Here is a 14698-nt window from a genome sequence, read left to right as displayed (position 1 = left end):
CCACCACAAAGAGAGCAGCTATAAATATTTTTGTACAAACCTTTTTCTCTATGATCTCTTTGGGGTAGAAACCCAGCAGTGGTATGGCTGGATCAAAGGGCAGGAAATCTTTTAGCACTCTTTGGGCATAGTTCCAAATTGCCATCCATAATGGTTGAATTATTGTATAGTAGGACCTCTATCTTTGCGAGGAATAAGTTCTAAGACCTACCATAGATGACTAAAACTGCAGATATAAGTGAACACCTGCTGACCCCATGTATAACATGATTTTCTTATACATAATATGTGTATAACAAAGTTTAATTGATAAGTTAAATACACAGTAAGACATTAGCAACCTTAAACATAGTAACAATAAAATACATTATACATCATTATACTGAGCTTTACAGTAGTTACTCCTTATCTGCCAGGAATATATTCTAAGGCCCCACAGTGGATACCTAAATCCACAAAGAGTTTTCACTTTAACTTTTAACAGCTATATTAACTTTGCTGTATAGTACTGTGCTCTCTCTCTCTCTGCTCTTGCCCTTTGGCTCAGTGCTCAGTGGCCTCGTATACCCTTACAAAATAGAAGAAAACAATCAACAACAGCAACAAAAAACAGATTAACCAGGTTTTGGAGAGACTTCTACTGCTAAGGGCAGACCATTTTGGAAGAACAGACTAAAGAGACTTTTCTGCTCACCCAGCCACTGTCCTGCCCACGTTTGCCTATTTTATCTTCTATCAGCCCATGCTAGGACCCTTCTCTGTGACCTTGAGACTTGTGTTGGCTCCCTCCCTCATCTGGCAACAGCCCCTTTCCTACCTCCCTCATTCCCCCAGAATGACCATGGGTAACTGGAACCAGAGAAAGGGAAACCACAGATAAGGAGGGAATACTATATTTTCAACTTGGTTCTAATAAAATCTGCATAAATTAATCCTTTTAATTGCTTTATGATTTTGAAATTTGAGTCTCATCAAAAGTCAGTTTTTGAAACTTTTATCTGAATGTACCCTAATTTCCACTCCTTTTTGACTGCACACGGAAATGTGAAAAGCCTTTTCATTGAGTCATAACAAAGGAGCACACAAACATGACCAGCTTCTCCTAGGGAAGCTTCTCTATATGCTAAACATATATGCCTTGATCTCCCTTAGAAAAACAGTAACCAACTGATAACATCATTGTAATAATACTAATCATCTCCTTAGTTTTTCTTTAAGTTGGTTCATCTCATAAGAAAGTTTTGTCTTTAAAGGTTGGAGGCAAACCTGTTCTTCGGCCCAGGCCAATAGAATGCTGAATATCTTGTATGATAAGCTCATTCTACTATAATTATTTTTTCCTGAGCCTCTATGATTTGGGGGGGGGTGAAGCCCTAATAAAGAACTTTTCTTACAACACCATGATATTTAATAGTTTATTATTCTTTAAAGCTTTTTTTTTCTATTTTTCAAGTTGACAGTTCAAACAACCACAAAAAAAATCCTAATATTATCAGGTGAAGAGAATCATGCATGTGTTGTCATATATATATATTTAAAATATACATTTACAGATATAATTTATATATGTATATATTTTAAAAAGTGAATAATGGTTCATTTAAAAATTTTTAAATGAATGTTTTTCAGTTCTGTTTTTAATTTGTCATATTCCATTTGAAAAACCCAAATTCTTGGTAAAGATAAATAAATATTAACTTTGTAACTTCCATTACTCTTTGTTCACTCCTCTTGCAACAAATGAAACAAGGCTAATTCCTTTCTATTGTGATAGCCCAGTGATGGTGAACCTTTTTGAGATGGAGTGTCAGGTCCCATCCCACTCCACTGCCTAGAGTCCTGTGCAGGCACTCTACCAGAGACTGAATGCCATGCTCCACCCCTCCAGAGCACAAGTACCACATCCCACTCCTTACCCCAGACAGGGGAGGGAGGAAACACTTCTATTGTGCTGCTGGGTAGCTCTGCCACCTATGAGCCACCCTCCTTATCACCTGTGCACTCCCACTGGGGTGCTAGGTAGAGGAATGGGTGATGTAAAAAAATGTTGTCAGGCACAGTGGAGAAGGGGAAGGGAATAGGTCCTCCTAAGTCTCACTGCCTTTCTAGTATCAAACTCTGATGGGGGAGGGGAGTGCTTCAGGGGAAGGATGGCCCCCATTACCAAAGAGAGCACTCTACATGCCATTTTTGGCACCTGTGCCACAGGTTCACCATCACTGTGATAGCCTTTCATATACTTGAAGACAGCTTTCATGTTCCTGTTCCCCCTGAGTCTTCTCTTATCCAGATTAAATATACCCAGTTCCTTCAGTCTGTTTTCATATGACATAAATTCAGTCCCCTCCACCATATTAATTTTGCCCTTCTGGCCATTCTCTATCTCTATAATATTTTCCTTATTCTGACACCCAGAACTGAACAGAGTACTCCAGATATGATCAGACTGGAACAGAATACAAACATTCTCACCTCTAGTCTGTATTGCTGTTGTTATGGTTGTTGAAGGAAGCCCTAGATACTGTTTGTTAGCTCTTTTTGGCTGTTGTGTCACATCACGCTGCCTACTCAAACTGAATTTCTTGGCCACTAAAACTTCTTGAACATTTTTTCAGAAGGTTAATTCATATTTATTGGTGGTTGGAAGTCTTTTTTTCACTCTTTTCAAACCTTTCCAAACTTTGGTTGGAAATAAATTGTTTTGCAAATGACAAACATTTGCATTTGCTTTTTCCCCCATATATGTTTCTAGGGGAGAGTGTGGAAGAAAATGCAAATGTTGTGGTCAGATTGCTAATTCGGAGACCTGAGTGTTTTGGTCCAGCCTTAAGAGGGGAAGGTGGGAATGGTCTCCTTGCAGCCATGGAAGAAGCTATAAAAATTGCAGAAGATCCTACTAGAGATGGCCCATCACCTACTAATGGATCCAGCAAAACCCTGTATGTCTAAAGAAAAATTTTTCTTAAATATATTTTCATTGGTACACATAGTAGTTGATTTCCATCAAATTAAAAGTAATTTATTTTCATTCTTTTAATTTCATTGTCAATTAAGAACTCAAGATTTCTCCTCCATTCAAGTATTGGTTTATGTGCACCGGAGGAAGCTTTGAAGAATGGTGTTTGAATGGGTTCAATGTATGAATGAATGCAAATCATTTATTAAATATTAACTATGTGCAAAGCACTCTCATAAGTCCCAGGGATACAAATTCAAAAGTTAGCCAATGGGTGCCTTCAGGGAACTTACATTCTAATGAGAATGGCCAAAGAAGGGAATTATGTTCTGGGAAATCACAAAAATAGTGAAAGGAATCATAGAGCTATCTATTCAACACACCCTTTCTAGAGGAAATGACTGATTATAGATTTCAGAGAAAGAGATGGGGGTAAGGGGGATATGGTAAGTGAAGTAGAATGAACAACTCAGCAATAATATTCCTCTGAAAACAGTTGCCTCAAATAGTACTCATTGATCTCTGTTTTCTTTGATAAATGAATAAAAGTGACTTGGCAGCAGAAGAAGATGATACCATCCACATGGGGAATGCTATAATGACCTTTTATGCAGCTTTGATTGACCTGCTAGGACGCTGTGCTCCTGAAATGCATGTAAGTCTGCTCCTTTTACTTAAATTTCCATGCTTCAGCTTGTTATATTAAATCAGTGGTTGGTAGTATAATCATTCAATGATTATATAAACAGGGATATCCTAAAGCCAGCTCATAGTGGCTTGTTAAATTTTATTAAATTGTTAATTTTCAGCATGAGTCTTTGCCAGTTCAGAAATCAGTAAATTCTGCATTTCAGGATTTGAGTTATTGCTTTGTTGATTGTCTAGACTTAACAAAGTAATATAAAAATGTTAATAATTCAGACTAAACTTAGAAGTATGTCAAACATATTTTTCTTCAGTCTAGTTGTTAGAAATTTACCAACACACTACTGTATATAAATGTGAATTATGCTTTCTAAATGGTGATCCTTAGATTGTTTTCATATTTTAAAAATTGTTTCCTATTTCCATGGAATTTTTATCCATTTCTTCACTGCCACAATCAGACTATAAAGTGCCCAAATGATGCTCTTCTTGCACCATTAAAAATTAATGACAAAGGGGGCAGCTGGGTAGCTCAGTGTATTGAGAGCCAGGCCTAGAGACAGGAGGTCCTGGGTTCAAATCCGGCCTCAGACACTTCCCAGCTGTGTGACCCTGGGCAAGTCACTTGACCCCCATTGCCTACCCTTACCAATCTTCCACCTATGGGTGAATACACAGAAGTTAAGGGTTTAAAATTAAAAAAAAAAATTTAATGACAAATTACTGTCCTAACAGTATTTGATTTTAGCTTGTCATAACTGGTGTTTCTCAAGTGTTGTGAACATTATTAAGGAAGTCTAAATGTAGCTCATTAAAGAGCATAATTACAGATTTTTTTCTCACACATATTTTACAAAGAAAATAAAGGAAAATTGTTTTGCGTCACAGTTCTCCCATTCTCCTTCCTACAGTAAGATAGCCAATTGTTCTTGTCAAATGAAGGCTTTGTAAGAATGTTTTGTCTTTCTGAATACAATTAGATTGAAATAAATTATTGGACAACTTTTTTCTGCCAACTGTAGTTGGAGAAAGAATTTAAAACTCAATCTTCTACTACCACTCTAATACCTTTCACTGTTGCCTTCCTTCCCTTCCCATTTTTCTTATCTCAGATTGAGATAGAAGGACTGTGGAACCCAAATGCATCTTAATTCTAATGGACAAAATAGTGATATATCTACTCTAGATTTTTTTTTGTCTTTCTTCTCCCGTCATAAAGATGCCTAGTCATTAAACCTGAATCTTTTTTTAACATTTATTAATATTTATTTTTTAGAAAAGTTAACATATTACATAATTCATGCTTTTACTTTCCCCTTCATCCCCCGAAGCACCCCCCCCCATGGATGATGTATATTTCCACTGGTTTTAACATGTGTCATTGATCAAGACCTATTTCCAAATTGTTGATAGTTGCATTGGTGTGGTAGTTTCGAGTCTACATCCCCAATCATGTCCACCTCAACCCATATGTTCAAGCAATTGTTTTTCTTCTGTTTCCATTCCTGCAGTCCTTCCTCTGAATGTGGGTAGCGTTCTTTTCCATAAATCCCTCAGAATTGTCCTGGGTCATTGCATTGCTGCTAGTACAGAAGTTCTATTTTACCACAATGTATTGGTCTCTGGGTATGATGTTCTAGCGCTGCTCCTTTCGCTCTGCATCAATTCCTGGAGGTCTTTCCAGTTCACATGGAATTCCTCCAGTTTATTATTCCTTTGAGCACAATAGTATTCCGTCACCAGCATATACCACAATTTGTTCAGCCATTCCCCAATTGAAGGGCATCCCCTCATTTTCCATGTTTTTGCCACCACAAAAAGCACGGCTATAAATATTTTCGTACAAGTCTGTTTATCTATGATCTCTTTGGGGTACAAACCCAACAATTGTATAGCTGGATCAAAGGGCAGGTAGCCTCTTAGAGCTCTTTGGGCATAGTTCCAAATTGCCATCTAAAATGGTTGGATCAGTTCACAACTCCACCAGAAATGCATTAATGCCCCAGTTTTGCCACATCCCCTCCAGCATTCATTACTCTCCCCTTCTTTCATTTTAGTCAATCTGCTAGGTGTGAGGTAATACCTCAGAGTTGTTTTAATTTGCATTTCTCTAATTATTAGAGATTCAGAACACTTTCTCATGTGCTTATTGATACTTTTGATTTCTTTATCTGAAAATTGCCCATTCATGTCTCTTGCCCATTTATCAATTGGGGAATGGCTTGATTTTTTATACAATTGGTTTAACTCCTTGTATATTTGAGTAATTAGACCCCTGTCAGAGTTTTTCGTTATAAAGATTTTTTTCCCAATTTGTTGTTTCCCTTCTGATTTTGGCTACATTGTTTTTGTTTGTACAAAAGCTTTTTAGTTTGATATAATCAAAATCATTTATTTTACATTTTGTAATTTTCTCTAACTCTTGCTTAATTTTAAAAATCTTTCCTTTCCCAGAGACCTGACAAGTAAACTCTTCTATGTTCACTTAACTTATTTATAGTTTCCCTCTTTATATTCAAGTCGTTCACCCATTCTGAATTTATCTTGCTGTAGGGTGTGAGATGTTGATCTAAATCTAATCTCTCCCATATTGTTTTCCAAATTTCCCAGCAGTTTTTGTCAAATAGTGGATTTTTGTCCCAAAGGTTGGGTTCTTTGGGTTTATCATACACTGTCTTGCTGATGTCACTTACCCCGAGTCTATTCCACTGATCCTCCCTTCTTTCTCTTAGCCAGTACCATACTGTTTTGATGACTGCTGCTTTATAGTACAGTTTAATATCTGGTACTGCTTGGCCCCCTTCCTTCACATTTTTTTTCATTATTTCCCTTGATATTCTGGAAGGTATCAAAATAGGCAAGGAGGAGACTAAGCTATCACTCTTTGCAGATGATATGATGGTCTACTTAAAAAATCCTAGAGAATCAACTAAGAAGCTTGTAGAAATAATCAACAACTTTAGCAAAGTTGCAAGATACAAAATAAATGCACATAGATCATCAGCATTTCTATATATTTCCAACACATCACAGCAGCAAGGGGTAGAAAGAGAAACACCGTTTAAAACCACCCTAGACAATATAAAATACTTAGGAATCTATTTACCAAAACAAACACAGGAATTATACGAAAACAGTTACAAAACACTTTCCAAACAATTAAAACTAGATCTAAACAATTGGAAAAATATTGATTGCTCATGGGTAGGATGAGCTAGCATAATAAAAATGACATTCTACCCAAATTAGTTTATCTATTTAGCACCATACCTATCAAACTACCAAAAAACTTTTTTTACTGAATTAGGAAAAACTATAACAAAGTTCATCTGGAATAACATAAACCTGAATCTTGAAAATAGAGAATTTCAGAAATGTATTGCCACCATTCAATTATATGTGGATTTCCTCTTTTACCATTTCCTTCCTTCTATTTTTGTAAATATATGCTTAAGTCTCACTAAAAGCATTCTTTTGCTTAGGCAGGAAACAATTCCTAAAGGAAAGAGAAATGCTATAAAATTTAGAGTCTAATTAACTTTACTGAAGATCACTATGTATCTGAGTAAGTTTATTCTTTAGTAGTAATTGAGTACTATAAGGATAATAATAACATCTAACATTTATATATGGCTTTAAACTTTGCAAAGAGCTTTAAATTTTTTCTCATTTGGTCTATATCAGTATCTACATGAATTTGGATTTTACCAACCCTAACTCAGACTTTTCCTCAGACAACAGAGGTTCTGTCAATCATGAGATGCATTCTGAAATCTTTTAACCTTAGGAGAACCTATATCCCTATCTGATAATCATAACAACCCAGAGAAGTATATGGTATGGGGGTGCAGGTCTCCTTGGACACCCCAAGTCTCTAGAAGAGTCCCAGGTCAAAGAGTATGTGAAGAATTCCCAATTCTTGCACCCCTGCATTGCTGACTAAAGAAAGCTGACTTTAATGCAATTAAAGGAAGAAAAACAGTGAGATCAAAGGAGTCTCTGAGAGACAAATTTCCTTAGTGTTTCCCCTAGCCTCCTGAAAAGCACAGATATTTACCTTCCATTTGCATCTCAAACATCAATTCATGCTCTGAGACATGCAATTCATTCTCCTTCATGATCAAGGGTACCTGTTCCTCTATTACAGATACTAAGACACCTCACATGGAAATGCCATCTTGTATATCATTGTATCTCCTTTTATCTGCCCCACTCCTCCCTTTTTGGTCATATGGTCTCTGGTCACATAGTCTTGGTTCCTTTAAAGCAGTGATTCCCAAAGTGGGCACTACCACCCCCTTGTGGGTGCTGCATAGATCCAGGGGAGCGGTGATGACCACAGGTGCATTTATCTTTCCTATTAATTGCTATTAAAATTTAAAAAAAATTAATTTCCAGGGGGCTAAGTAATATTTTTTTCTGGAAGGGGGGGCAGTAGGCCAAAAAAGTTTGGGAACCACTGCTTTAAAGTATAAAAATCCTGGACCCCTTGCCTCCTGGCCATTCAACTCAATAAATTTTTCTATTTTTAAATATATTCATTAGAGCCCAGTCATTCTTTGAAAGAGTACCTTCCCTAACCAGATAATATCAAGCTCTCCCACAATAGTATCAATAGTATCACAATCAGTATCCTCGTTTTACAGATGAAGTACCTGGGGAATTAAGTGATTTGGTGAGTCACAAAGCTTGGCATCAGGAAGATCAGAGCTCTGATTCTGTTCAATTCAAGACTCCACATTTCGCACTCTATCTACTATATTATTTTGTTTTCCTATGATGGATGTGTGTATTACTTTAAGATTTTCAAAGTGTTTCATTTACATTATCTCTTTTAATCTTCCCAGTACTCCCTGTGTGGTAGGTGCTGTTATTATTCCTATTTGAAGAAAAAGGTTGAGATTAAGTGACTTTCTCAGGGTCACATTTCCAATAAGTATCTGAGGGAATATTAAATTCAGCCCTTCTTATTCTGTGTACACTACTCTGCCCACTACACTCACTGCCTTGATGCCGATGTCAGCAGGTTAGGGGAAGCCAAATTTGATTAAAGCATGTAAAAAATGCATACTAATGGTATTAAATGGGATCACTGTCAGCAGAAATTATACAGTGATTTATAATTAGGATTTATGAGGTCAGTGTCAGACTGGTAATTTTGTTTTGATTCAGATCTACTTTTCCCTTTCCTGTGAACAAAAACCTTTGAACTCCAAAAACCTCAAAAATTTCATTGACACTGCAAAGTAATGCAATGTTAAATGAAGCATCAATGTTAGTATGCCTAATAGCCATGTATTTTTCCTTTGTTATCTACAATATTGATCTAAGATATTTACAGTACTATAGACTATTTTTCAAGGAAGCTGTAAGTTTCACCATATGCCTGTGCTATCTTTATGAAGAAATATGATATTTTACTAATCCATTATTAAGATAAAATAGTTTTGTAGTTCTTTTTATAATTCATATTTTTATTCATTGACTTTTTAAATCAGTGATATTCCATGTCTGGTCAAGATTTAAGATGCAATTTTTGATGGATGCCATTTAGCTTTCTCTCTATAGGAAGCAAATATGTTACCTTGACATTATTAATTCTGGGATATCTGTTAAACGGACCATGCACATTTAAAAGAAATGTTCTTGGGAACAATGTTTTCTTAAATAAAACACTGACATTGTTATTTTTAACTCAGGTCTGACCTCTGGTGGATGTTTTTCATTAAAAGGGAATTAATCTAGACATGGAGTTCACTCTCTGTTTTCCTGACTAGAGTTGTAACAGACTATGGCAGAGAACTTCAGATGTTGGTTTTTTCTTGTTTGTTTGTTTTTCTGTATAGTTGATCCATGCTGGCAAAGGAGAGGCTATTAGGATCAGATCAATTCTGAGATCCTTAATTCCACTAGGAGATTTAGTGGGAGTCATCAGCATTGCTTTCCAGATGCCAACAATAGCCAAAGGTAATATTCTTTGGAATATAGTATTATGTTAGATGACAAAATGCTTGATAGAGCTTTATTTTTTTTTCTGGTGAAGCAAACAACGGAGTTTTCTTTTAAGATATTTAGAATTGTAATATTTGGAAAGTTCTTTCCTCATTGTTGTGGATTTAATCTGCTTTCTATTCTAATCAGATATAATTGTTCACATTTCAGATAATATACAGAAAAAAGAATTATATGCCTCAATATCCCTATTCTGTTGTTTTCCCATGGCCTCTTAAGCTATTAGTGTACTAGGAATCTAACCTATTAGTGTTCTAAGCAACTTTCTAAAATTTATAAATTCCGGAGAAGTTTTTGTTCTACAAAATGTTTTCACGTGAGAGTTTCCCTTCTCAGTGAAATCACAGGCTCAATCCCTATTCCTAACCTTTCTTATTCTTTAATTTTCTCTTTTCTGATTGACTATAATACTCTAATGTATCCTCTTTGATTGCCTTATTTCTAAATTAATCACTTTTTACTGTCCAATGATTTTTTGTTTTGGAAATAACTGATTAATCATCCTCAGCAAACATTTATGAAATACAGTATTTAAAGTACTGTGATAGGGTAATGTAAGGGGAAAAGAGGCTTTGCATCAAATATATTAAAGATTGGTCACCAGAGGATTGAACAATTATCAATCCTCAATTAAAAATAATCTCAAGTCAAAATTGACTTTTATGGAAGTTTATTTACAATTAATAAGAGTTAGAGAAAGTAAGAAAATTAGAGAAAGAATAAGATAGGATAAGTGATCTAACACATTGAGTAATTTGCTCCAGTCCCTGGCTCAAACCAGGCAGATTTAAGTAGTCCTTAATTGGGAAAAGGTCAAATCTTGAGCCTAGGGCCAATGCCCAAAGGCCCCAGAGGCATATGAAGCAAAGCTTCAGTCACAGAGCCTCTTTGAAAGGAAAGTTCCTTAAGAGAAGTTCAGGAAGATTCAGTCTTAACACTCACCACATGGAACAGACTCACCAAGGTCTCAAGGTCCCAGTCAGCACTCCTCCACGAACCAGAAGAGCTCCTTCAGGACCTCTTCACAAACCAGTGGACCCTCCCAGCCAATTGAGCTCTTTTTTTAAAGGCATCACTTCCTGTGGCCTCCTCTTAGTTTATGTGTCCAATCACAACAGATGCTTTTCCTAGGACTGCCCAAGAGGCAGTCAGTAATTTCTGATTTGTTACTCATTCTAACGGACCTCCCAAAATTGGAGGTGTTCTCACCTTTGGTGATTAAATCTAAAGATGGGCAATGTATATTTAATCTAATTATCACAGTAACTGGAGATACAAAGTTTATACAATGATCTTTCCATTAAGACAATAGGGTAGAAATTTCAAAGAGGAAAATTTACAGTTAACATAAGGGAAAACCTTTTGCAAAGCTGTCCAAAAATGGGCTGTACTATCCCACATTTTCACTCAATAGTGTGGAATTTTTCAGGTAAAGGCTAGTGGACTTGTAGGTTATATTGTAAAAAGATTGTTATTTATGTGTGAGTTCAACTAGTTCCTTTGAAATCACTTGGAAATCATCTATGAATTTGTGATTTATTGATCTCTTTAGATGAGGGAAGTTTTTGTTACAACATAAAGTGAAAATGTTTCTGATGAATTATATAATTTGGTATTTAATGATTAAACAGTATCATTTAAGCAAATTTCAAGGTAACTGTCAACCAGCTTAATATCTTAATATCTGCCAGGAACTATGCTAAACTCATAAATGCAAATAAAAAGAAATATAGTCACTGCCCTCAAGGCTTTTTTATTCCAATGAGGAAAGAGGGTATATAAAAAGAAACTGAAAATGAGAAGAAAGGTAACACCTGAAAACATGGTGGCAAGGAATGAAGTAGGGTTTTCCTGGGTCCCACCCCAAAATAGAGATCTTGGTAGGAAAAGGGAGCTACCAAGGTGAAAAAGAGCTGATAGAAGGATGTTCCAGGGTCACTTACATAAGGCCAGGTTGAGATGATAGCTAGAACATGGGGTCCAAGTCAAGAGAGCTATTGCAGGAGTGAAATGTTAACAATAGGACCTCAAAATGTATGCAACTTATTTTTAATTTTAATTTTCATTATTAACACTTTCCCCCCAATAATTTTCTTAAGACTACATGCTCAGCAAAATGATAAATCAAACCGTGATTTATAGAATTTAATAATTTCTGAGAGGATAGTGCCCATAGTGACAATTGAATAGTTGGCAAGAGTTGGCTCCTGGACAGCTCTAGTGATGGCTGCCATTTATATAGTATTTAGCTACATTGTTGTATTTGATCTTCATGACAATTTTGTAAGGTCATGTTATTATACTCATTTTGATGAGAAGGAAAGTGAGGGTCAAAGAAGTTAAAAGACCAGGTTGTGCTCACACAGAGAGTGAGTGTTAGAGACTAATTTGAACCCAATTCTACTGACCCCAATCCTAGCATTTAATCAGTTATGCCATAATACTTAATATTTAAAGATCAAATACAATGATATAATACTTTGTCTTGCCAGATCAGAAATTTCTTTTACATTTCTGACAAATGATTATAGGTAGTAGAAAGAAGAGGCATCTAATAAAGTAATGAAGGCAAAATTCAAAATTTATAAGTGCAGCACTCTTTCCACTTTACTTCAGTGATTAGCAAGGAAGAGAGAAAAGCAGATTCATTTAAGAGAAATGTAGAGGTTCACTATGCCTCTAGGAAAATGACAAGAATAAAGTTTTACATAAGTTCCTCCCCTCCACTTTGTCATAAGATAGGAAAAGAGACAGGGAACAGAAAATAAAGAAATAGGTAGGGTACTTTCCTCCAATAAATTCTCAGCAGCAGTTTGAACAATCTTGCTGAAAGAAAATTAAGGTCTACTGTAGAGAAAAAACCTTAAAGGATTATTTGTTATTATTAAAAAGTTTCCTTTAAGCCCATGATCTTTAAAAATATTCATATATGTGAAGGACTTTAAAAAAGTAATTCAAGGTCCCTTAGAAGAAGTAGTTTATTTTCAAAATCACAGAATTTGAAATATGATATGGAGTTCAGTAGCCATTTAGTCCAATCCATTTACAAAAAGGATCCCTTCCTTTTATTATTATTTTATTATTGTTATATTTTATATTTTATTTATATTATATATTTTATTGTATTTTATTATTGGTATAAGGATAACACTCCCTTATAAGTAGGTTCCAGCCTCTGCTTTAAAACCTTCAAGGAGGGGACACCTACCCTTTCTCTAGGCAGGCTAATCCATTTTTGGACAACTCTAAATGATAAAATAGGCAGATTTTTTTAAATTTAATGATATGAAACCTAAATATGCCTTTTTTCAGCTTCTACCGAGTCAATCAGTTTCTGTCCTTTGGAGCTCAGCAAAAAAGTCCAATCCCATTGTTCACACATTGGTTTCTTTAGGCTAAATATGCCCAATGTTTACAACCAGTCTTTAAATATCATGGACTCTAGGTCCTTCATTCTCCTATTTGCCTTTCTCTGGATACTGGCCAGTTGATTGGTGTTCTTAAATAATGGCGCCCAGAATTGGACATAGTATTTCATGTACTATGGTACTCAGGTCTGAAGATGGAAAAGTACAATGGGATCTCCCTGAAAAGAGATGCCCCACTTAATGTAATTTGAGATCGCATTTGATTTTTTTTTTTTGGTCTGGACCATCACATTGTTGACTTATTTGATTTTTTTAAAACCCTTACTTTCTTCCTAGAACAAATACTGTTTATTGAGTCCAAGATAGAAGAGTGTAAAAGGATAGGCAATGGGGATCAAGGAATTTGCTCAGAGTCACACATCTGAGAAGTGTTAGATCAGATTTGAAGCCACGTCTTCTCAACTCCAGTTTTGGTACTCTATCTATGCTACCTTGCTCTCCTGAGTCATATTGATCTTGCAGCACAACCCCATTTTTTTTCTTTGTCATTGGCTGGAAAAAAATTAAATAATTATTTTATTAATTTTTAAACTTTGAAAAAAAGAAGCAAAGTAAATCCTGTAGTATTTCACTGCCATATAAGCATTAATAATGTTATTTTTTTCTCTTTCAGATGGAAATGTGGTGGAACCTGACATGTCAGCAGGGTTTTGTCCAGATCACAAGGCAGCCATGGTTTTGTTCCTTGACAGGGTCTATGGAATTGAGGTTCAAGATTTTCTCCTTCATCTTCTTGAGGTTGGCTTTTTGCCAGATCTCCGAGCTGCTGCCTCTTTAGACACGGTAACAGTTTAAAAATTTGACTACCTCAATTTGATGACTTGTTCCAGTTCATTGTTTAATGACTGAAAAAGAACACCCTCTCAATAGATTAGGAAAACCAGGAAAACTGGGATTCTTTTTCCCCTCCAAAAATTACCTGTTCCTTAAAAACAAACAACTTTTCTTGTCTTTGTTCTCTAATGTTAAGAATGTTTACATTTTAAATAGGTATTTTGTAAAGCAGGATTTAATGCCAGAATAATATTGTATATGATTATCATGTTGTTGTCCTAAGACAAGTTGGTTCTCTGGCCATGCATATTGAATGACTTGTATGGAAGACATATTAAAATATTAATTAATTGTCTGTCATGGGTTATACTGAAATTTCAAATAGCATACTAATACAATATCATTTATATTTTCAGAAAAAAGAAGGTAAAAAACTAATTTCATCTGTAAGGGAAGTCAACTTCAGGGAGATATATTGTTATGAATCATAACTTTAATATCACAAATTCTAGAGCACAAATGAAATCATACACTATTAAAGATGTAAATGATTTTTTTCTTACGTAATAACTGTTATAAATGTTTCTTTGTATTCCCATTGTCTAGTGCAGTACTTTGTACATAGTAGGTTTTTAATTAATTTTGTTAAAACAAATAGATTTGTATATACATGTGCATTTTTAACATAAATTAAATAATTATATATTAAAGAATTGATCTTAACTTATTCTAATGGAGGGAATATGATCTTATAAATATATTAACATGAAACAAAAGGCAATTCAAAAAGCCATTTATGTTTCATACTCATTCATTTTGGTACTCTTTTATTCCCTCCCTACTTTTAATTTGGTTCTACTGTTAGTGACTAGATAGTTGGTAG

General features: G+C 35.2%; 1 protein-coding gene across 1 annotated transcript in view; it reads left to right on the top strand.

Moving 5' to 3' along the window:
* Positions 1 to 14698, top strand: part of RYR2 (ryanodine receptor 2) — a 550493-nt gene that overhangs the window by 275656 nt on the left and 260139 nt on the right. The window contains exons 46-49 of the mRNA XM_044674985.1: positions 2753 to 2939; positions 3506 to 3611; positions 9448 to 9568; positions 13655 to 13824. Coding sequence (XP_044530920.1) covers positions 2753 to 2939; positions 3506 to 3611; positions 9448 to 9568; positions 13655 to 13824 — 584 coding nt within the window. The remainder of the gene's footprint in view (positions 1 to 2752; positions 2940 to 3505; positions 3612 to 9447; positions 9569 to 13654; positions 13825 to 14698) is intronic.

This window comes from Gracilinanus agilis, chromosome 4 (genome assembly GCF_016433145.1).
Source record: "Gracilinanus agilis isolate LMUSP501 chromosome 4, AgileGrace, whole genome shotgun sequence".
Classification (NCBI taxonomy): Eukaryota; Metazoa; Chordata; class Mammalia; order Didelphimorphia; family Didelphidae; genus Gracilinanus; species Gracilinanus agilis.
This window is presented reverse-complemented; position numbering and strand designations above follow the sequence as displayed.